We start from the raw sequence: 24,592 nt of genomic DNA, 5'->3' as shown, positions 1-24,592 counted from the left end.
TCATCCAGTCTTTAAGAAACACATGAAAGGATCCAGGCTATAAACGGCACCTGAGGACAGTGTGGTTCCAGGTGTATCAGGATCCAGGAGCGCTCCTTCACAGTAGGGCATCTCAATAGGGTGGGGGGGGGGGGCACACACACACGTTTTGCTTCAACCAATCAGCTGTGACACAGATGCCCAGCAGATGTCCGCATGAAGAGCCTCTCTATAAAACTCGATAATCCCGACCTCGTAAAACCCAGACTCACTTTTAAACTCTACACTGACTCCTGGTTTAGGGTTCTGGTTGTGGACCCTGACTGGTTGTGGTTCTGGTTGTGGACCCTGACTGGTTGTGGTTCTGGTGGTGAACTGAGTGTAGAAGAAACGACCCAACGAGATAAGAACACATGATTTATTCATCACAACGACGACACGGACGAGTCTCCCTTTTTGTTCTGCTCATCTGAGCAACAACCAGCAGCGTTAAATAAAACATGTTAATAAATAGACAAACAGGTTATTTACAGGAGAAAGAATCGTGTCATTGTTTCTGCTTCATCAACATAAAAAACAAACATGTCAGCATTAGTCGAAACAAAACTGTGCAAACAGCTTGAATTTAAACCGGAACTGAACCAGAGGCTTTCTGATAGCATTCTGGAGGACAGGCTCCGCCCCCTGAGAATGGGGGGGGGCTTTGATTATTTGGCATTATTTACACATTTCCCCACCGGAACCGATCGTTTGCTGCGTTCCTTGTGATTCTCAGAGACGGGATTGATGCTGAAGGAAGGAGCTTTAATCCCTTTTTTTTGTCTCACAGGTTGGTTGAGGTGAGAGGGGGGAGGAAGGAGGGGGGCAGAATGGCGGGTCAGCGGGTATTTTCAGTGATGGCTTTGGGTCACTGTTACAGTGACTCATCATGCAGTGCAGACGATTGGCCCGCCCCAGCAGCCACATGAGAGGCTGCGGCGTTTTCCCCTGTGGACAGCCAATCAGGAGCCGCGCTTGCAAGGGTCAGCCCGTAAACAACCGACCCGATGGCCCAGGGTGGGGGCAACAGGAGATGAGGACAGATTTAACATCGCACGCCACAGGTCATGCAAAAAATAAAGCGTCTGCGCCTCCTACGCCGTGTCGGTCACGAGTACAGGCGGCGACACGCAAACAAACACACAAACTCACACACGTGTGTTTTATGCAAAGTCTAGCCAGCTGAATGTTTTGGTTCTGCGAGTCATCATCGGATGGAGGGGGGGGGGGTGAATGAGGTCAGCTGACGCGCCGTTAGAGCCGGTTTTAGCAATGGTGATGGAGATTAGACGGTTAGTTTCCAGCCAGAGTGAGACGTCGCCCTTCGCTCCCATCTCTGATGGGAGGTTCTGGTTCTGGTCGGAACGGATTCATCACACACACACAAAACACAACTCAGGTGGACTCCACCTGACATCAGCCGTCAAGTCTCTGCACCAAACCGCCGCTCGAGCGTCCGAAGTGAAGCGGACGGATTCGTCTCGACCCGGGTCGGCGCTCCGCGGCCCGTCTTTAGGAGGTGAGCTTGGAGTAGCTGGGGGGGGAGAAGCGTCGGCGGAGGTACTTGAGGATGTAGAGGGGGAGGCAGCTCACCAGCGTGATGACCGTCACCTTCCACAGGAACGACAGCGTGGTGAGGAAGTAAACGTCTGCGTGGACAGAAGGTCAGAGGTCAGGGGCAGGGCACACAGGCGTGAAAGGGGATCGTCATATAAACCCTACATGGATAATGTGGTTCAAAACATTCTTATTATTTATTTAACAAAACAATTTAACGCATATTTATTCTTCGTCCGGAGCGTCTCCCTGCCTAATGCCCGTTAAGTCTGCTGGGATAAACTCCAGCAACCCCCGTGACCCTCGAAGGCGGAATAAGCGCTTAAGAAAATGAATGAATGAGAATATTTTCACTAAATAAAGTTAATTATTCGTTACATGATTGGTCGTTTGCTCCGACACCAGAAAACAAGCCCGTTTTGTTGGTGTTTTCACCGGTTTAACTTTTGGAACTACGGTGCCCATAATTTGGGGTTTGAAGGACGTAAACAGGAAGTAGAATTCTCCCAGCTTTAAAAGCAGAGGATTCTCCGTGCAGTTTTGGGAACGCAGGAATTTTCTTTCTGATTAAGAACCACGTATTCAACAAATTCACCAATTAAGTGTGTAAAGAGCGCCAGAAGAAGAACCTTTAAAATCTATTCTGGTGCGACTTCAAGAGGGGGAGGACGAGTGTCCAAAACGGGCGTTTGACCACACGCCAGTCACGACGCTTGTGGTCAAGATGGGCTAGAAATGGAACTCCACGCCCCACATAAAGCTGAAAATAAAGGTTTAGAACGCGGTCGGTTGGAGAATGGAGCTCGTCACAGGTCTGAATATGGAACAGCTAAATCGGGCTCCAGCAAAACGGCGTCCAGCGGCCTGAAGCTGGACGGGACGACCGACTCAGCCTCCCCCGGATGCAGATCCAGCCTCTGTGGCGTTTTCTATTGAACGCTGCTCTGCAGCAACAAACACGCCAACTCGGCGGTCCACAGGAAGCCGACAGGCCCGTTGGCATTTCCTTTTTGATACGACGACATGCCCGGGTCTCGTTCAACCCAGGACAACTTGTCAATGCGCTCACCTTTGACCTTCCTGGTATGTGAGCTTATTGCACACAGGGGGGCGCGGCGTCAACCAGCAGGTCTGGTCGCTGACGTACTAAAAGGTCAGCAGGAGCACAACAACATCACAAACGTAACGCCAGCCGCCGCGGTGTCCTCGCTCGGGGTTGGAATCCGCGTTTGCGTACCGATGAACTCGTGCAGGAAGACGAGCGAGGCGACGTAGGAGGCCAGGCTCAGCAGCTCGGCCACGATCATCAGCCAGTGCCACGTCTGGATGGTCAGGGCCACCATCAGCAGCTCGGTCAGGATGAGGGAGGTGAAGGAAATGGCCACGATGTGCAGGAACTCCGACTCGAACAGCAGCAGCGCCCCGTACATGATGATGCTCCCTGGGGAGGAAGGAGGAGGAGTTACAGCCAATACAGGAAGAGATACTTAACCATCAATCCCCTAACTCTTCTCTGTGCGATCATGTGATCGCAGGATGGGCGTGTCCTAAGCAGCGATTGGCCTAACGGGTGTCCAAGCTACAGCGGTTCGCACACTTGTGCTGCTAGTTTAGCTGAAACCACTGAGCACAACATCGTCATTGCCCTATAACTGTCCCCTAAGCTAGCTTTGTTAGCATTACGCCGCATTAGCTGAAAGCTAACACATGGAAGCTAACAGCAGCAGCTCAAACAAACTGGTTTGGACAGGAGCTGATTAGACGTAGCATCGTAGCTTCTGGCGTTGTGGTCCACGCATCAAACCTCCTCTTAAAACGCAGCATGCATGTGTGTGTGTGTGTGTGTGTGTGTGTGTGTGTGTGTGTGTGTGGGGCCTGCTGCAGCGCTGTGAGTCACGCAGCGCAGCAGGACGGCCGTCTTCGGGTTTGTATTTGACCACGTGACGTGTGATGTGCTGCCGTCTGCTGGGACGCATCTGCTAACAACTAGCTTAATGCTGTAAACGCCGCTCCAGAGGAGTCCTAAAGCTGAAGCGCTGAGTCGGCAGCCAGCGCCGACTCAAGCCTGTGTGTGTGTGTGTGTGTGAACAGCTGGTTCTCGTTTGCGCGTCAGTTAGCGGGTACGTATCCCTCCGCCGAGGCTGCGCTGACCTTGATAAATGCTTATTAGGACCCAAATCAGGAACGTCTTGAACGACAGCGGGCGGCCCTGCGGAGAGACCAGACCAGACGTCAGGTTGGTGTGTGTTCACCTGATTGTGGGGCGTTGGGGGTGGGAGGGGTTTGGAACACACACACCTTCAGCAGGTCCTTGTACAGCTCCGGGTACAACATGGCCACTTCAGACTTCACGTCTTTGTCCAGCACCAGGGAGAAGACGGGGAACATGGTGTACACGGTGGAGTATCTGGAACAGACAAACGTCATGTGACCCCTCTGTGTAGGGAGGGGGTTACCCCCCCCCCCCGCCGCCGCCCCCAAACACGACATTTCACATACTGCATGGTTTATTTCACAAGTGGGTACTTTCACATTTTCCCTTCTAGCATTTCAACGGAGGAAATGCCAGCGAGGAGCGGCGGCCAAATGCTCTGCTGATAAGTCATCGCCATTCACAGCGATTCTCACCCGATCGTCAGGAAGCCTTGGTAGAGGGGGACCGAAGCGAAATAGAAAACAGACGAGAAGACCGCCTGGGGGGAGAAAAAAGGAAGAGGAGCGTGTCAGCAGGTTTTCACTCTAGAATCAGAGGGGGGGGGGGGTGGATAAACAGCATAAATCACAGACGTTGCTCAGGCAGCGCAAATGAAGCCATCATCTGACAAACAGAAGCCGACCGCGCTCCGCGGGACGTCCCACGTCTCCACGCCGCCGCCGCCGCAGCGGCGATCTAATCCTGGCGTGTGGAGAACGTGAAGACGATGATGGGATGTCAGCCGCCGCTGGAATCCAAACCGCACGCGGGGGAGGGCCTCCCCGAAACCCTATCATGAATCACGGGCTGCCCCTCCGCCATCAGGGCCAGACCGGGATTAAGGAACCTGATTGGGGATGGCCATAGTTGCGTGGGGGTGTGTGTGTGTGTGTGTGTGTGGGGGGTTCAGTTCTGAAGGGCATCATGGGTCGAGGCCTTTGAGTCACGCCGCACCCCGCCCTTCCGTGACCACCCCTGACCCGATTGTTCCCTCCCCGCATTCCGGTCGGAGTCGCGGTGGAGGAACTAAAACCGCAGCGGCCCGAACTAAGATAGCAACAACCCGACGTGGAGGATGAGTCGGCACAAAACGGGCTCGGAAAACTGACCCAGAACAACAAAAAGTCTCTTTTCATTTACTTTATTATAGTTATTCATTTACTTTATTATTTATTATAGTTATTCATTTACTTTATTATTATCACACCTCCAAAAACACTCAGCTGACGTGAATCAGTCGCTTGTACATTGATCGTAGGTGTGAGTGTGTGTTGTTAGTCCTTCATGTGGCCCTGCGATACCCTGGCCAAGTGTCCAGGGTGTACCCCGCCTCTCACCCGTAGCCAGCTGGGCTCGGGTCAGCATCCGTGACCCGATCGTGGCTGAAGACGAGACGATGGCGGTCGTCATGTCTTCAAGAAAGCGGATTATTATTCGAATCGTTCTGACATCATCACCTGAATGGGCGGCGGCCTTCAAAAGGAAGCAGGAAGTTCCTTAATGCGGTTCTGTGCTTTAGTGAACTTTAGTGAACCAGGAAGTCTCAGAGCGATCAGGAATCCGTTCAGAACCTGAGGCGGATCCATCAGGACGGACGCGTTCTGCGTCGGTTTAAAGGTTATGTCAACTTCAAAGCATTCATTTCCTGCATTTTCATTCATAAATATAATCACTTATTATTATCTAACTATTTAAAATCCATTTCAGCTGAAAAACTAAAAGAATTCCTGCAGTTCCCATGGCGACAGACGGCCTCCTGTTCCACGCCACTGATTAGAAACTCAGGAGAACGGCATTAAATGTTCAGAAGGAACAGGACGACATGTTTTGTGTGTGTGTGTGTGTGTGTGTGTGTGTGTGTGTGTGTGTGTGTGCTATACCTGCATGGCGCTGATACACAGGCTCCTGTGGATGACAAACTGGCTGAGGGCTGCAGACCTTTTGTAGCTGTTCCGACCGTGAACCATCAGCAGACGGCCCAAATGTTTGAACTGAGTCACAGAGAAGTCGGCGGCCAGCGAGGCCTGCTTTCCTTCCTGTCAAACACACACACACACACACACACAGCGGCTACAAGACGTCCTTCACTCGCCTCATAATGCAGCGATTGTACCGTGACAAATATAAAACTCGCTTGTTTGAGACAAACCCAAGGTGGAAAAATTCTGTGTGAACGCGATGCCGGCCGATTCCTGCAGGTTTAATAACAAACATGACTTCCTCCAGGATTGATAACGTGATTATCTATTTATCTATAAAGACAGATTTTACTCAAACATTAAATTTCAGGTTTTTTATCTGGTCAAAAGTCAGAAAATAACTAGTTAACTACTAGTTAAACTAACTAGTTAACACTAACTAGGTTTTGAACTAACTAGGTTTTAAACTAGGTGTCGAACTAGTTCTTGAACTGACAAGGTTTTAATTTAACTAGATTTTGAATTAACCAGTTCTTGAATTAACTAGATTTTAAACTAGGTTTTGAGTTATTATTTAACATAAACGTGGTATTTATATATTATTTATGTTTATTTTTTCACTGTATGTTTTTCACGTATCCTGCCTCATGTGCTTTCATTTGCCCCTTGGGGACTAATAAAGTTTTTTGAATTTGAAACTCAAAGACACTCAGTTTTGAGTCACAGAAGAAGAAAACCTGCCTCACAATGTGACTGAAGAATCAGAATCCATGAATTCTTCTCAAGCCGACGTGAACGACACACAAGGTGTTGGACTAAAGAGTCAGAGCCTGGCTAGCCCCCCCCCCGCCCTCGCTCAGCGTCTTTATGCTAAGCTAACTGACGCCATGGCTTCATCCTGACAGGGACGGACGGACTCTTACTTTCACATCAAAACGCATCCTGTCATCTTTGTTTCAGCTCAGACAATAGAGGAACCCTCGTCTAACGTGAGAGAGATCTTGACAGGAAACGCAGACAGAATATCTGTGAGAGCGGCGCGTCCATCTGATGGTCAGAGTCTTACTTTTCCCTCCACTCCCACGCCACAGTCGGCTTCCTGGATCATGCTGACATCGTTTCCTCCGTCCCCTAAGAGAAAACAGGAGTCACGGAGGTGTCAGGATTCACATCGGCGGCGCACATCGACCAGCTGGGAGCGGCGACACGCCCTCCAGCCGGCCTTATCAGACCCACAGGCTGAGAGAGGAATGCATTAACATTCCACCACGTAAAAAAAAAATAATTCTGAATCAGAATGAGATTAAACACAGTGAAGTAAAAACCTTCACGTTCATGCAGTTAAACATCCTCTGCTGCCAAACCTGGATTTAAACGAGTTAAATCACTCCAAGCTGCACAGACTGTGATTGGACGGCTCTCTATTCCACTCACCTACAGCACAGGTGAGCTTGCCGGTGCGCTCCTGCAGCAGCCGGACGATCTGCGCCTTCTGGGTGGGGGTGCACCGGCAGCAGACCACGGCGGGACACTGACACGCCAGCTCCATGAACTCGTACTCGTAGTATTTCAGACAAACCTGCAGGAAACCCACCAGGAGGAACGGGTGAGCCGAGGCGTGTCAACGGTTCACCCCCCCCTCCCCCTCGCCCCGACCACAGACACCACAGGGAGGCAGGCAGAGCCGAGGCGTTCGGAGCTCACCTCGAGCGAGTCTCCTGATATCACCAAAGCGCAGTCGTGTTTTCTCCTGAAGGCGTTGAGCTCCAGGTGGGCTTCCCCTCGCGAGGTCACCTGTGGAAACCACATCCGTAAAAAAACGCTCGCACGCAGAAACCTATCGAACACGACACTCTGTCTGCCTCCTGACTGTAGCGACGCCGGAGGCAACACGTTACAGACTTCACCCGAACGCATCGCGGCCAACGCACGGGCACCACCGACCGGGAACGCATCGATCAGAATCGATCGGTTACTGCTGAGGGAATCAATACACATTATGCGGGTCAACGTGAAGCTGCAACCCTGCACCGATTCTTTAATGCATGTGAATGATTTATGTGTTGCTATGGTGACGAAAGGATGACACATTCTAAGAAGCAGAATAAAAATAAAAAACAGAAAGGACGCATGGTGGAGTAAACATCCCGCCTTTAATTAATCAATGAATCAAGTTAATCAATAACTCTTTACTTGATGTTTAACTTTCTGATCAGATGTATGACAAGTACCTTTAGTTAGAATTCTGTTGGAAACATTAAATCTCTTTTTAGTATTTAAAATCTAACTTGGCTCAACTGAAGCTGAATAAAATTTAGATGTTTAAAAATCAATACGGCTAAAAACAAACTATTGATTAAATGTTAGCATTGAGCTTCCAGAGGGTTAAACAAACCGACCTACAGGGCGTGAAATGGAGCCGTACAATAAAAGCGAGCAGCGCCGTTCAAATATAGCCGTGAGGTTCTGTAAGACGGCGGCGCTGACAGGACGCGGTGTTAATCCGTCGACAGGAGTTCTGCTCTGGAATGAATATCCTTCAACCGCTGACTATTCATACGTCAGTCCCAATCAGGCCATTGGTGGCCACCAGGAAGCTAATCCAGATGTATGTGCTGCAGGCCCAGTCAGCACTCCCCCCCCCTCCACCTCCACCCCCACCCGTCCGCTGGGACCCAGGTTTTCAAGCCTTGCCAACCATTGTTATTCTCTTCCAGTTACCGCGGTTGTGCGCAAGTTGTAACCTTCCTCCCGTTGGCGGGGCGCTCCCTGGGTTCTGGCGCCGCTCCAGAGAGGAAGGCCGAAGCGGACTATCAAAGCGCCGAGAGAGCGTGAAACCTGCAAAACAAATTAGGAAGCCGGGGCCCTGTGAGCGTTCCCCGCTGGGAGGGGTTCAGCCGGGTTTCTCCTCTGTTACAGCGAAGGCCTGTTTTGTTCTGCTTGACAGCAGCTTGGATGCTTCGGCGGGTGGGAGGTGATTTATTCAGGGCCCCCGGCTGCAGGAGGAGCCGCGTGGGTCTGCAGCGCCGCTAGCCGACGGAGGCAGGAAGCCGCCTAAACTGGGATGAACCCGGTCGTACTGGGATCGACCGCTGCCCACTACACATGCATGTAAATGGAGGGGGGGGTCTGGTTCTGCACTCACCGGTCTGAAGATGTGGATGTCCTGGCTGCGGGTGATCAGGTGGGCGTTCTTGGCGGTGCAGGTGGCCGTCTCCAGCTTGTCCCCCGTCAGCATCCAGACCTGAGAGGAACCAGCAGAACCAGTCAGTAAAGAGTCTGTTTGTTTGTTTGTTTGTTTGTTTGTTTGTGGTCACACTGCAGTCACACCTTGATGCCGGCGTTGCGGAGGATCTCCAGGGTGGGCCTGACGTCCGTCTGGAGCTGGTCCTCCACCCCCGTCAGACACAGCAGCTCCATCTCCATCTCCAGGCTCTCGATCACCGTGGCAACCTTCAGCGAGCGGTCGTGGACGCTTAGCTTAGCCTGGATGTAGCGTGCCTGGGGAGCAGCGAGGGGGGGGTGGTCGAATTAGTAGAAATAAGGCAGAAACATTATGAGACGAGGAGGGGGGGGGGGTTATGGTCACCAGGCAACGAGAGCAGAATCACAGAATCAGAATCTCATTTCACAACAGGAATCCACACAACGTCACCTCGGTGTGTGTGTGTGTGTGTGTGTGTGTGTGTGTGTGTGTGTGAGTGTGTGTGTGTAATGTTAAGACGAGTGACCCCCCCCGTTCCCTATTTAGCCCCCTCTTTCTGACGGATTTCCTGTTGCTGCTGCCTGAATCCTCCTGGGGGAGTTCACACACCTGAACACATGTAACGCCTCTATAACCCTGGAAAGGCCATCGGATTGGTTGCATGCTGACCACAGGAGGTGTGTGTGTGTGTGTGTGTGTGTTTTTGTTTGTTTGTTTGTGCAAACTCTCTCTGTTCGCACAGAGAACGATCGGCGTTTTGACTTTGAACACAAATCGGTTTAAACCCGCTGGCCTGCGAGCGGCGTGGTCGCCGTGGCGACGCCCCTCTCGGCCGTCTAGCTCCAGGGGCAATTTGGGAGTGAGATAACGCAAAAACAATCCGAGCGTGACTCACGCAGGAACACAAACTCTGTGTGTGACTCAGTGGTGACTCACTGCTGCCCACCAGCTCTGCTCACACAATTATACACTTCAGTAATGGGCCTGGGGCTGGGGGGGGGGGACAGCCCCGCCCTGCTCAAACAATGAGTGGGGCTGGGTGTGTGCTGGTTGGGGATGGGGGGGGGGACTGGACCCTCTAATTACACAGCTGTCCCATGCTGACATTTAGAATGACCGAACATGTCTGACATGTATTCTTGTTTCTGCAGTTCAACAGTCAGACCGGCTGAGTGTGACTTCAGTCCTGGTCCAGAACCGACCCGGGACCCACCCCCGAGAACACCCCCCTCCCAGTACACCCCCGCCCCCATCAGGACCAGTCAGACTCACCTCAAAGTCCTGATACTGCTCCTCCGTCAGAGACTTCTTGGAGACCACCAGGACCCTCAGGCCTTCCCTCGCCATGTTTCCACACTGGAGAACAGCATCGGTCACACAGCAGGTTAACCTTCATGTGGTGAAGTGATGAAGATGAAGATGAAGATGAAGATGGAACCCACCTCCTCCTCCAGCCAGTCGTTATACTGGACGATGCCTGCCATCACCACGTCGGCCCCCTTCATGTAGAACGTGATCTCTCCCGTGGATTCGTCCTGGACAGACAGGAAGACAGAAGGCCTGATGAAGACTATCCACAGCCCTGATGAAGACTATCCACAGCCCTGATGAAGACTATCCACAGCCCTGACGAAGACTATCCACAGCCCTGATGAAGACTATCCACAGCCCTGATGAAGATGCTGATGAAGGCCATTAAATGTGGAGATGACACCATTTCATCTCCACTAGCTTTTGTTTACTTGAAAAAAGATTACATCAAAAAGAAGTTACTTCCTGTTTGGATGTAAACAAGCTTACAGCGTTATTTTTATTCAAATCTAATTCCCATATATGTGTTCTAACACGAATGGAACAAACACACTTTTTATATCGTCTTTTAATAAAGACGATATAAAAACATATTTTGTTAGACTTTAAAGTTCATGGTTTTTTTTTTCTGCAGACATTCACGTCAGTCGAGGTTCAAATGTTCTACTTCCTGATGGTGTGTTGCCTAGAAATCCTGAACTTTATTTTGGTTTTCACAAAGGCTTTGGAAAAATTACCACGAGGAAGTCGAGTTTTAAAAAATCTGGAGCTTCCTGAGCTCCAGGCCGGCCAACAAAAATGAAGTCCATCATCGGGTTAGTCAGAGGTTACAGCGAGGTGAGGCTGATCTCACACAATATTCATTACTACAAACCTGGTTTTCTCATTTAATTGAACAAATCCCCCCAGACACACACACACACACGCACACACACACTCAGCATCAGCTGACATCCGTTGCAATTGAGACGACTTAAGAAACAAAACCAAAAAGCTGTTGTTCTTGATGAAAACACAACATTATGTCATCTATTTATTGATTTTATTGTTATTATTTACACTCACACGCACTATGATGCCCATCCTCTTGCTCTCATAGGTGAAGGGGAAAATCTGCAGGATGGTGAAGTTCAGGATTTGTCCAGTAGGGGTCCGCAGCTGCATGGAGGACTGATCCCGACCCACCAGGGTCAGCCCCACGCTCTCTGTCCACTGCACCAGCGACACCTAGCGGCAGGACACGGAAAGGGTTTAGCAGGCCATTAGAAGAAGAGGAAGCTTTATTTGTCATTATACAATTATATAAATACAACGAAATTGTGAGGAGAAATTAGGAGAATTTTATATCTACCTATGCATCCATTTGTAAATAGAAATAAACATCCATGTTTTGATACAACGTCTACCCGTCCTCATGATGGAGCCTTTCTCTTACTGATCACTTAAACGGACGACAGCAGTCAAAGCCGCTTTTAGTCACATCAGTTCAATCCATTCAGATTAATCAATAACTGCAGCATTTTCAGCGCTCGAGCCGATTGACTCTGAAGGTCCACTTGTGAACTGAAAATACAGTTTTTGAAGGACGCAACGATCGACATCCATTAAAACCATCGTTTTTTTTGTTTGTGTGCGAGAAGGGAAAAAAAAAAAAGAGGAGACGCCGCCGACAATAACCTCCAGACCGGAGGCTGCATCACGCAGTCATCATCCATCCATCTATCATCCATCATCCAGGGGGGAAGATGAGACTATTACTAAAAAAAAACCCTCAAATTTTGTGGGTCAAAAATTCCTTATTTTGGAAACACAAATGTCGTCTGAGTGGAATGGGGGGAGGGGGGGGCTCTCTAACGTCAGAAAAGCTCAGACGACCGTCTTGTTACTCATCCAGGTTGGGAAATATGAAGCTGGTGCTGAGCCGCAGTGTAGAAATAGTCACCGTGGAGACATTTTTGGGTCTGGCTGAGGCCACAACAGAACCTCCTCGCAGCAGCAGCAGCAGCAGCAGCAGCAGCAGCAGCAGCAGCAGCAGCAGTGTGTGTGTGTGCGTGTGTGTGTGTGTGGATTGGCCACAGATCCAAACTGGACTGACTGCCGGTGGATCCGGTTGACTTGACTCACAACTGCCACACGGCTGAAAGTTGTTTATGAGACAAATGATTCACATGTGAACTCTGCCTGGTGAATCAACGTTCCGCTGTTCATCTGTGTTACCTATGATATTAATATTCCAGTCTGGCCACCAAGTATCAGGAGAGGTAAAAAAAAAAAGAAAGAAACCTGGACATACGAGGGTTTTTCTGGTGGACAGAAGCGTTCCAGTCATTCACATTGTGTTCTTTGTGCTCCAAACCACACCAATACTCAGACTTCCTGCAGGAAAGCAGAGCAGACTTCGCTTTAGATGCTATCGCACACGAGCAGCGCGTCTCGACGGGCCCCGAGAGTCACAAAGACGGATTCTATCTCCGTCAGCGCGGAGCTGGTATCTGTGGGGGCATCAGGTGTCGCAACGTTCTATCAAAGAGAAAACTGCAAGAGGGGATTGAAGCGCAGCGGGCCAGGGAGCACATTAAGGAAATCCGTATTTACACGGCAGGAAATGGATGGAAGTGGGATTCGGCGGCGCTCTTCCTGATGATCAAGGAATTCATAATCGAGGGAAATAAAAGTTTCATGCTGGCGAATATCCCCTCTGATAAGGAGGCAGCCGAGACGCTCGGGAGGACGAGCGGAAGCTGCTCTCGTGTCAGAGTTCAGTGTTTGTCCTTGAGAAAGTGATGTTCAAGTAGAAGAAGTGACTGCCCCCCCCCCCCGGCTGAAAATAAATCAATGCGAACACGTATATTTTGTCGATCTGATGGACGAAACGGCGGGAGGAGGAAAGTAGGAACCATTTCTCATCCCAAAGAGGTTTAAAAACGCGTCGATTCCAAAAGTTTTTTTCCTTTTCAAATTAGTTTCTACCTGTAGATTTATTTATTATTTATTTATTCTATTTATTTATTACTGCTATTATTATCATTCCCATTAAAGCAGCAGGACGCTGAGAACTGAATTAAGCACTTTTGACGACTCAATGTAAAGATATTTCTATAATTGCTTGTTTCTTGTACCTGTGTTTTGTTTTTGCACGTTATAATTAAAACTGAGTCCTTTTTTGCACCAAGAGTTGTACACTTGTGTTTGATGACATTAAAGACCTTCTATTCTATTCTATTCTATTCTATTCTAAGTACAGATGATAAATGCGAAATGATCCTCTCCATGCAGGTCATGTTCTAAATTCTCACTCTGGACTAAAGGTAGACCCAGTCTTAGTCTCAGATCTACAAGAACCTCTCCTCTGACAGGAACCAGCCCAGTGTGGTCTGTGGTTCTGGTAGATCTTAGACCCTCCCGGTCCGGTCTGTGGTTCTGTACCTCGTCCGGACTGGAGGCCTGGTAGACCCGACACGTGTCCTCGTAGTGCTGCTCGGCCTCCGCCTGGTCGGTCACGCCGTTGGCCTCGTACACCGGCGTCACGTTGTGCACCAGGGCGATGGCCTTGACGGCCTCGTGGACTCTGCTGCTGATGGTCTTGCGTACCTTGGTGGCTGCGGGGGCCCTGGAGGCTGGGGGGTCGTGTGCGGACTGCGGGGCAAGTTAAAATAGGTGCTTACAGGTCAAGGTGCTTACGTTGACGTGAACCGAACTGAAGATCTGTGCGGCATGCTAACGTGAAGCTGGGTTAAAAATAACACGCATGAATACACACACACACACACACACACAGATACTTAAAGGCGGAGATGCTAACCGGACCAGAATCTACGGCTCATCCGTCGTCGCCTGACAGCGCCCAGCAAACATAACCAGATGTGTAAAGTAAATATGAGCGTTCTGCTCCCTGGCCGCGCTATTTTTAGGCGTTAATGGCAGCGCCATTAAAGAAGCCCGGTCAGCGCGTCGCTCGTGGGCTAATCCTGTTTCCTGCTTCGCTAACCTCTGGTGTCAGGGGGGACAAAGAGTGTCATCTGAGGTCAGGAAGCATTGGACCAAACAATAATCACCGACCGATATGTTCCTCCACACAATGCTCCTGCTTGTTTGTTCTGCACTTTCCCAAGATTCTGGAATTCCAGTTTTGTGTTTGTTTTCTAAATGTGACTTTTGTTAGCTTTGGGTCGGGACCGGTGCCTCGTGCTTGTTGTACCTTCTTTTGTTTGTTTCTTTTTTTACCTGTGTGTAGGCGCTGAACACCAAGCTCTGCACTTCGTCCATGGAGTCCATTCCGTACGCCACCGTTCCGAGGTGGAGCCGCCGGAACACCATTTCATTCTGGGTCAGGGTACCTGGTCCAGATCACGGGAAACAAATCGATTTGACAAGAACATTCAACAGCGTCGGCGCTCGGATGCTAAACAGGCTAACTTCTCTAGCGTCAGCATCTGGAGAAGAATCTCCAGGCCCGGGTTTACAGGCAGAACCTACAGCGTCTGTTTGGAACGGGGTCGATGTGTCACATGTGGTAATCGGATATAATAAAAAAAAAAAAATCCAGGAGCCCTTTCCTTTCGACACGACACACAACTCCTGTATCCTCACACTCGCCTTAAAAGCATTTCCCGGCAATCTATCAAAAAGACCTCAAGGGCGTCGCGTGTACCCCGGCCTGACCCGCGCCCCCCGCCCGGCCTATGGCGGTCTGGATGGGGGAAGCGGTAGATCGTTTTATTGGGCAAGGGGGCTGTAAATCTGACGCGTAACACCTCGCGCCTGAGGAAGTGCAGTAGCGGAGGTGTTGTGCTCAAAAGGTGTGTGAGGACGAGAGGCTGCGGGCTCTTTTATGATTTAAGCGTCCAATAAGCAGCAGGTTAACTCACCCCCCCCCCCCCCGGGAAGGAAGGGACTTAATTCCATCCTACTGGATACTTCCCCTGCAAATCCCCAGCAGTTATATTTCACTGCTTCACACGGTGAACTCCAATCAGAAGTGTTTTCAGATAACTTAGACCCCTCACCCTAACCTTACCCCCCACCCCCCGACGTAGCGGGAATGACAGGACTATGGGGGGGGGGGCCTGGGAGCGTTCCTCTTTGGATCTCTGACCTGTTTTGTCCGTCAGCAGGTAGGAGATGCGTCCGAGCTGCTCGGGTATGGTGCTGGCCCGCACCATCGTCCCGGGGATCTTGGAGTCCTTCTTAATCATCCAGCTGAAAACCATTTTCCCCATGTCCAGGTTGACGCGCAGACTGCAGAGTCACACACACACACACACACGTTAGCCGATGCACATCACGCGACACGGATGACTGAAGACGACCCGAACCGTACCTGATGGGTACGATGTTAGAAAAGAGCAGCAGAAAGCGAAAGATTTGGAGGTACCAGCGTCCCGCAAAGTGCTGGAGGGCCACCATGACCAGCGAGACCACCACCAGGGCCCCGAACAGGATCTTAGTCAGACAGTTCACCTCCAGGTCAAACAGACCCACCTGCCGGGAGCGACACGGGAACATCGGCCGATAGGACCAGCAGTTGTGACATCATTCAAGCTAAATAAACTCAACTGAGTAAAGTCAGACGTGTGCTCAGCCCTCCAGTGTCGACTGTTAATCGTTCACACACTTGATTGATTACATATCGGTTCAATCAAATACACCATCTGCAGTCGCTGATCCGGTGTCGCCTTCAGGCTCCGGCTCAGACGACTGTACCTTGTGCCGCGGGTTGGAGGTGTTCATGACGCTCCGCAGCTCCCTGCCGGTGTAAATCACAACCCCCACCACGGTGCCTGCAGAAAGGAAGGAGGGGGGTGGTGATGATTACAGTCACCGAAGGGCCATAAAACCACCTGTCAGGACGGGAGGACATGAACCAGCCTGACAATCAGACGCGACAGACGTCCACAAACGGATGACAAGAGTTACGTCGTTTTTAGGTTGTTGGTTTGTTTCCCGCTAAGTTTTCGACAGTTAGGAGAGGAAACCAACAACTCTGGATCAAATCTGTGCTCTTAGAGCCAAATGGGCCGTGGCTACTTCCTGAACATAAAGCCGCGGCGTCAGGCGGAGCTTTACCGGAGGCGACGACGGTGCTGGCCCACAGCGTGTTCTCAATGCTGAGGCTCTCGTTCACCGGAGGGTCACCGTCCTCCTGCAACGACATCACCGATAACTAACAAACAAACAAACAAACAAACAGCTCCAGGAAATGTCAGCTTCATCGTCGCACCCCATCATGGAGCTAATGCTAACACACCGTGCTAGCAGCGTGTTAGCCGCTCACCCTTGTGAAGGTTCCGATGAAGTTGTGGATGTCGATGTTGGGCTCTTCCGCGTACACGTAGGATCGGATCTGGAGCAGGTCCTGAAACGCCAAAAGACACGACACGGGAAAGAGACGAGTCGCCGTCAGAGACAGGAAGGAGCGACGCCGGGGTCTGAAACGCTCGCCGCACGTCAGGGGAACACGTTTGGATGAAAAGTGGCTCATTTAAACGTCACTTCAGTTTGTGTTATTGTTGATTAGCTCGATCAACGCGTTTTCTATGCTGGTCCTGACCAAACTGATGCTGGGCATTAAATAACTCATCAGTGTCGACGAGCACCACTCCCCTGGTGGGACGCCGTGGAGAGGCCCGAGGTGAACCTGTGACCTCTCTGTCAGGGCATCGCCTGTGATCGGAACGACAGACTCGAGCAGGTTGTGAGGTGTGATGGAACATCTTAAATGACCGTCTCCACAGAAGAACGCCGACTTTCACGTTTGTGTCTCATTCATTACAACTGCCCACTTCATTCATGTTTTTATCTGACTTATTAGTCTCCAAGGCCAGAGCTCATGAGAAGCTTCCTCCTGAGCCGTTCCCACCGTATGTATCTGATAAAATAGCGGTTTTTTTTTTCCATAAGGAGTTCTTTGTTTTTCACCGCTCTCTACTGTATAAAAAATGATCACTAATCACTGAATTATGATCCGGTGAGACATACCAAACCGGCTACAGGTTGACTCGCATCTCTCACCCACTGCTGCGGCAAGGTCAAATAAAATCTTCCTTGTGATTGCCTTCATGACAGAAATTTCAACCCACACAGGTCGTCAGCTGACCGACTTCCCGTCTGTCTGTCTTTCGGGACTCACGCCAGCGGTCGGCAGCCTCTGCGTGCACGACACCGGGAGGCGCAGCTTCCAGTCTGTCTCCCCGTCCAGCTGGTCGGTCCTCACAAAACAGGAGCCTGGGACAGAGAGGAGAGCGACTGGTGATGGAGGCATTCACCCCAAGGGACAACAATGGGTGCACGGGTGCACTGTGCATTATTTATTTTATTATTTACCGTAATTTAAACGTTTATGAACCCTCCCCATACTGATATTAAATCACCTTCTACCTGTATTACCTTTCCCCTCACTCTTATGGACTGTTTAAAGCACTTTTGTTTTAGAGAAAAGTGTTTCTTTAATACACGGAAGTGCACTGCGTTGCGCGAGTCTCAGAATTTAGCGCACTTCCGACTTCTGTCAGCCAATAGAATGCGTGTACGGTATCACGTGACTACCTACTAAAAATCTGCAATGTAGTGAACCAAGGAATGTTGAAGCGCAAACAAGCAAGGGATTGCTGTACTTCTGTTGTAAAATAAAGTATTGTATAAAATTTTAAAAAGAAGTTAAAAAGAAAAGTTCTTTTTCAGAAAGGAACCAAAGGCTCGGGTCTGCTGTTGGATGAATGGGGCCCACGTGAATGGAAACGTCTGAAGGGGATAAAACTGCTTTTTACTGTTGGGATGGAGGTGCAGGCATGCAGCAGAGCCCATCCCCCCACCCGGCCTGCGTGTGTCATCCTGTCCAGAATTCCCGATCCCGGCCTAAGCTCCTCATAATTGACCTAATGGCCTCCACATGGAAGAGAGATAACCTGCCTCTATTTCCAGTAAAACAAAGCTGCTGTTTTTCTTCCTCTAACAGGAAAAAGCAACAAAACTTCTTCAGTGTTTGTAGGAGCTGAAGATAGAAGTTCTCCCAGTGGTGGTTGGGAGGGGGCATTCTTACTTTGAATGGATTTGTATTTTGTTTATGTGCAAATAAAAGATGTGTCCCAGTCCTCAGAGTTCATCACTCTCAAATCCTCTTAATCCATATTTGATTATTCAGATGAGGCGTCCTGCGGTCGCGTCTCCCGTTTCGTCTTTGGATTTGATTTTTGTCTCTCCCTCGATTTTCCTTTTCATCATTTTCTCATTTGAAAGACAAAATTAGTTATAAATCGAGAGAGAGACAGAGCGCGAGAGAGAGAGAGAGCGAGCGAGCGATTACAAGCTCGACTTTGAACGATGGCTGAGTACTGGACCCAATTACATCTCAGACATGGAAAGGCTTCCTGTTCTTTCCTGTCCTCGCTCTGGGATAATCCCTGCATCTCAGCGCCCTTTTTTTTTTTTTTTTAAACAAGTCGCTTCCCGGTCGCCAGGCGTGTTGTGGAGCTCTGGATGAATGACCAGCAGATGTTTACCATTTCTTTCAGAGGTCCTTAAAAAGATCATGTCAGCAGGAACGCGCTGGTTCTACAAAGAAGGGCAGAAAGAAAAACATCACTTCAACATCACTTCCTGAGCTGCCCCCCCCTACCCCCACCCCCCTCACTCTGCCATTTAACTGCAGAAAAGTAAGACTTCTGGCTTTTCATGTGCCACATTAGCAACAGCCAGTCAGTCAAACTAATACGCCCCGCAGCAAATCATGGTGGCCTCAGCGGGACCCTAAACAGGTCCTACACTCTGCCTGACCCGGTCCCTCCTGCTGCACCGGAACGCTCATCCGGAGAGCTTCCCTAACCTTTAACTGTGTGTGTGTTGTTGTTGTTGTTCAGTTTCATATAATATAATACAAAAAAGTGTTTTAACTTCTTTGTTAGATTCCGGTTGCGCCGCTGCTGATTTCAAAACCCACAAAACTCTGAATCAATCAGTCGTATCAGCGTCGGACGACGCACATGACCTTTCCTTCATCCGCGCTGAAATGAGCTGGAAACTGAAGACAGGACTCACGTCTCATATTTCATGTAGAAAGACCTTAGAGAACACACACACACACACACACACACACACAGACACACACACCTGACAGTCCTTCACAAACCTTTTCCACGATGATGAGGTCTCCCACCTGGATGCCGCTGCTCTTCACCTTCACTGTGCCTGAAAAAAACAACAGGTTTTCTCTTTTACTTCAGGTGTTCCCATTGAATTATGGGAAATTAAAAATCATGACCGCTGCATCTGCAAATACTTTTTGAAGCAGATTGAGTCTTATGTGGGGCGGGGGGGGGGGCAGTCTTGCATGCTTCACCGGTCGCCCGGGTGAATTTGGGGAGGGCAATTTTCTGTGCAGATTTGCAGGAATGTTGGGGGAGTTGGGCTTTTTTCACTCTTTTCATTTGGAATGAACGGGCAAAATTGTTTGGAAGAGATCAGCGACCTTTGATCTCTGCTGTGACCTTTGGGCTTTGCATATGTAAGACATTAAAGCACATTAATATTGCTGCACATTTGGGTTCCTGTGAAACTCCAAATGCTCCCAGTTTGGGATGAATAAAGTCACTATCTGATGAAAAAAAAACAAAAAACTTTACGTTTCCATATGTCAGATTTGATCTCAAATAAATTAACAAGAAGAAATGTTTAAACTGACTGCTTCATTGACTGAATGTGTTTCCAGCTGTCTGTCATATAACGGTAAACTCAAACGTGTTTTCTATCGCAGGTAAAAAAAATAAATAATTCAAAACCATTTTTCCAAATCTTCTGACATCCGAGACCAAACTAAACAAAGTTCCTACGCTGTAAAACACACCGAGGTCCAACATCATAAAGTTTCTATAAGCCCCAGATATGGACTGGAGGGGGGGGGGGATCATGGAGGCAACCAGTCATTGTGTTTATGGCTGAAACAAGCTGCCACATCAAAGGGACGACGTGATGGAAACCACAAGAGGTCTCCTGCTTTTTATTGCTGGTAGCACTTTATACCGAGGCCTCTGCTGTACACTTTTACATCCCTGCTTTGAATTAGCCACCGTTTCCCCTCGCCCCAATAAGTTTTAATAGGACCGACCTCCTCGGGCTAATAGATGCTAAGAAACAAGCAGCGTGGTTCAGATATCAAGGAAACACAACCGGGACGGTATTACAGAAACAACTGAAACCCTATCCTACCTCTGTTTAAAGGGGGGTGGGGGTGGGGGGGTTCAATGCAAAAATTTTAGGATTCAGTTCAACAACTACCCATGATGTTAACCCTTTATAAAGTTCAAATAACTGCTAAACCCAGCAGCGGTTTGGAAGAGGAACGCCATGAAGGACCGTATGTTAGTGGACGGTCACTGACCAACAGGCCACATCCTGCTCCAGAGCCCCACAGAGAGGCTCAGATACCCCAACGTGATCAATACCTCCCAGCTGATCAAAGCTAACCCTGAGCGGAAAGAGAATGGCTAACAACCGAGGGACTGATGCAGACGGAGAGGGAGGAAACCAGGACCGGAAGCCACAGGTTCAGGAAGGAGAGAAGTTAAACTGAGACGAGACGGACGGGAAACGTTCCTGTGGTGAGAAACATCCAATCGGTACCTCTCGTTGAGAGCTTGCTGTAGATCTGAGAGTTCACTTCTTTGTCTCGCAGATAGCATCTTATTTCTTCGACTGCTTCTCTCATGATGGTAATGATCAGGACCAGACCCTGAAGAGAGAGAGAGACGGTGAGAGAATGACAAACGAGCTGAGGACGACGACCTGAACTGACACCCATCCAAATTAAATGAACCCCAAAACATTTTCATTCATTTTTAAAATTTCAAACTGATTCATTAAAAATCAAACAGGTGAAAATGCAGCCGAATGAAGACGATGATGAGGGTGGGGGGAGGTGTTGGTGGAGGGGGGGGGTGTTACATACCAGAGGGACCCAGTAGGTGTAAAGAGGACCTAAACGCAACTCCTTCACAAACTGAGAGCAGGCCAGGAGCAGGAAGTACAGGTTTAAGAAGTACTTGAACTGGTGGAACAGAACCTGGGAAGAAAAAGAATGGACGGGGGGGGGGGGTCATTGTTTTATCATTCACATGACTTCAACACGTTTCTTTGTTTGGCTACAAAACATTCATTTCAATGATAAAACGTCCATTTCAGGGAATGAACGTATGTTGAACTGTTGGTTTTGGAGCTTTGGTCGTTTCAAACTCGGATCTTTGGAAAGCGTCTGATTGGTCAGACCCCGTCATAAGTGTGTGTTTGTTTTCAGACTGGTGTTGTAGCTCCTCCCCCTGCAGCATCACACTTTAACACTCGTGCAGCAGCTTCCTTCACCACCGATGTGAAAGGCGAGGCAACGTTAGTGCGTTGGTGCAGAGAACACACAACGTGACAACGTGCACACACACACACATACACACACACACACATTAAAACAATCACGTCTTCTACTAAGAACTTCTTGACATGGACCAAAACAAATAATAAACATCATTATTTGCAATGCAAAGGACTTTTGCTCGTCTTCTGCTGGCAAACAAATGTGAGCTACTTTTAAAGTCGACCCGAGTTAAATAAGATCTTAAGACAATAAATGTCTGGAAAACAAATGCATATGGAAATCAGGATGGGAACATGTGAGGGTTCAAACGCACAACTGAGTTACTGCTGATCCACGAGAAGTAGAAGAAGATTTATTCCTGATCTCAAAAGATAGGAGTATTTACCCTCCAAACAAAGCCCCAGGAGGGGCATTTCAAACACCTCTGGATGCAGCTTCTGGTTTTACCCCTGCCAGAGGCCGTGTCCACACAATCCACTGAACCAGCATGTCCTCACCTGGGATCAGGCCGGCCACACACACACACACAACACACTGTTTATCTTGAACGCAGATAAACACAACATGTTCTTGCATCTGAAACACACACCTGCTGTGGAAACAAGACACAAAGCCCTGACGCCCAACGCGACTCAATAAACAGAGATTTTATCAGGAAAAAGGAAGATTTTTTTGCTTTTGTTGTATTTTATAATAAACTTCATATGTTTGAGTGTTAAACTGCTTTGGGGCTTCACTTCTGGCTCATCTTATATGTAATGTAGATGAAATTATTCTTTTGGAACATGAATCAGACGTTTCAGCCTCTTCACCGACTACATTGTTATCAACCAGCGGGAGCCAAGGGTGTAGCAAGAATAGACTGTCCCAATGGGAAACACGTCCGACCATAGACAGTGAATCAGGCTGGGACAGCTGGGGGGGGGGTTAGGCGGAGGGGGGTGACCTTTGACTGACACTAACCGCAGGCAGGAAGGTGAAGAAGTTGTACTTCTGGTTGTTAATGACATTCCTGGGGTACCTCTGCTCCCGCTTCTCTGGGTGGCCCAGCCACACGGTGCGGGGACGGAAGTCCCCCATTCCACAGCATCTCGACCAGGGGCAGCATCTGGGAACGACAAGGGGAGGGGGGGGGGTCAAGGACTTCTACATTTTATTTCATCCACTTGATGCTCATATTTACACAATTACATACAGAAAATGAAGTTAATATTTAGCGGAGTCATCCTGGCGTCTGGCAGCTAACCTTGTGCTCAGAGAGACGGTGACATTTTTAATGAATTCCCGCTCACATCTCATCGTTAATGAGTCGCTTATTTTAATTGTAAACCCACCGGAGCCAAAGATCCACAGCGGTGGAGTCTGGACAAATAATAAATCAGACGCTGGCTTCATCTGGAGAAAAAAGACCCCTCCCACACAGAACAACAAAGATCTCCGATAAATGATTAATCATTTAATGACCTTAGAGGAAATAAGACTCTAAAGCCTCTGTTCGCTGCTGTTAGAAAAGACCCCTGAGCTTCTGACAGTTTTATGACTACTGACTCCATTTTGTTCTCAAGCCAGAACAAAACCCATTCATTTCTTTCAGGTAAAGTTTCATTTATCTTGTGCGGTAAAGTAACACCAAGAAGACGACACCTGGACCTCATTTGAATTAAATGTACTCTGTAAAACAGATTCTGTATTTCCACCACTGACTATTCAGTTTAAAAAAAAAAAAAAAGCATACCACAATTTAATGATTTGCCTCATGGCTGATGCCCCCACCCTTCCACCCAGCTTCATGGTGATCCGTCAACTGGTTAAAATGTAATTGACAAAAAGAGTCTAAAAAGGCTGAAAGCATCTTTGACTGATGTCATTAATTCTACATCAATAAACATCAATTACACACATATATATGCATGATCTCAACTAAATAGAATGTGCCACTAATTTCCCTACGGGGATTAAAATCAGTATATAAAATTTAAAAATAAAAAATATATATAAATACTGCACATCAATTAATCAATCACTTTATTCATTGCAAGGCTCCAAGATAAAATAATCCAAGGTATGTCATGATAACATGATGATGACGACATGATGATGACGTCACATTAGCATGCTCCATAGTGCAAATAAAATCTTGATGCTAACATTAAAGTTAGCAAACCAATAATAATCAATGGGTTCGTAGTTAGTCTAGATATGCATGCTACATAAACCTAGCCTGACATGCTAACATCAGGCCTCCGAATAATTAACTTTAGCAGCTAGCATTAGCCTTCAGCTGACGTCCATCCTGGACTGACGGGAGGAGGAGAGGAGGGGGGGGCGAGCGGGGGTGACGTCACAGCTACGAACCGATCACTGCGTGTCTCCACATCATCGATTAGGAGGCCTGACCGTTAAACACACATCAGGATGAACACACAGTCTCATTAGTGGGTTGAATGTACGGTTCTGTTCCGGTTCTGATCGAGGCCGACAAGCAGCTTTCCGCTGGTTGAACTTCGGCCACCAGAACAAATATTGACAAGGCGTGGATGCACTTGTTCACCAGAAGCCCGGAACAAGGATGCCTAGCTAACGTTAGCTTGGTGAATGCTAAGCTATAATAAACGTTTGCATATTTTTTTATGAATATTAGTGCATCTATTAGCTTTCGTTCCCTTAATGTCTGATATTTCCCCCCCAGAAAAACACACCACCGCTCGGTTCCGGTTGGTGTCGCCTCCAGTAGCGGCTAGCTGACACCCACGTTAGCAGCAGCCGGGGAGCGAATCGCGCTAAAGAAAAATGGCTTCGGGGTCTATTTTCTGCGCTGAACAACAGACTCACCCGCTCCTGTTTTTGCTGTCGTGTCTTTTCAGCCGCCTCACGGGCTGAAGCGGGATGTTGTCGTTCATTCCTGCGGCTCCGGGCGGCAGTCAGAGGCTGTATCGGTGCGCCGGGCTGGGGCGCTTCTGGGGCGGAGGCTTCCAGCTGTCACTCACGGAGGCAGCGGAATAATTACGAGCATCTTAGCATTAGCCACTAGC

General features: G+C 48.9%; 1 protein-coding gene across 1 annotated transcript; it reads right to left on the bottom strand.

Annotated features, from left to right (window-relative positions):
* Positions 1–382: 382 nt before the first annotated feature.
* LOC137605503 (probable phospholipid-transporting ATPase IIA) lies at positions 383–24,531 on the bottom strand. Its single transcript, XM_068330227.1, has 28 exons — positions 24,393–24,531; positions 22,524–22,668; positions 21,144–21,257; positions 20,819–20,927; positions 19,329–19,387; positions 18,703–18,754; positions 17,334–17,428; positions 16,479–16,559; positions 16,271–16,346; positions 15,908–15,984; positions 15,525–15,685; positions 15,300–15,442; positions 14,429–14,541; positions 13,631–13,840; positions 11,270–11,431; positions 10,336–10,428; positions 10,166–10,249; positions 9,019–9,189; positions 8,834–8,932; positions 7,393–7,482; positions 7,123–7,267; positions 6,755–6,819; positions 5,650–5,805; positions 4,204–4,268; positions 3,874–3,982; positions 3,727–3,784; positions 2,813–3,016; positions 383–1,667 (listed from the first exon to the last, which is right to left on the bottom strand). Exons 1-28 carry the CDS (start codon positions 24,458–24,460, stop codon positions 1,531–1,533), a joined length of 3,141 nt encoding a protein of 1,046 aa, XP_068186328.1. The 5' UTR covers positions 24,461–24,531; the 3' UTR covers positions 383–1,530.
* Between the last annotated feature and the right edge of the window lie 61 nt (positions 24,532–24,592).

Source organism: Antennarius striatus, chromosome 2 (genome assembly GCF_040054535.1).
Source record: "Antennarius striatus isolate MH-2024 chromosome 2, ASM4005453v1, whole genome shotgun sequence".
Lineage (NCBI taxonomy): Eukaryota > Metazoa > Chordata > Actinopteri > Lophiiformes > Antennariidae > Antennarius > Antennarius striatus.
This window is presented reverse-complemented; position numbering and strand designations above follow the sequence as displayed.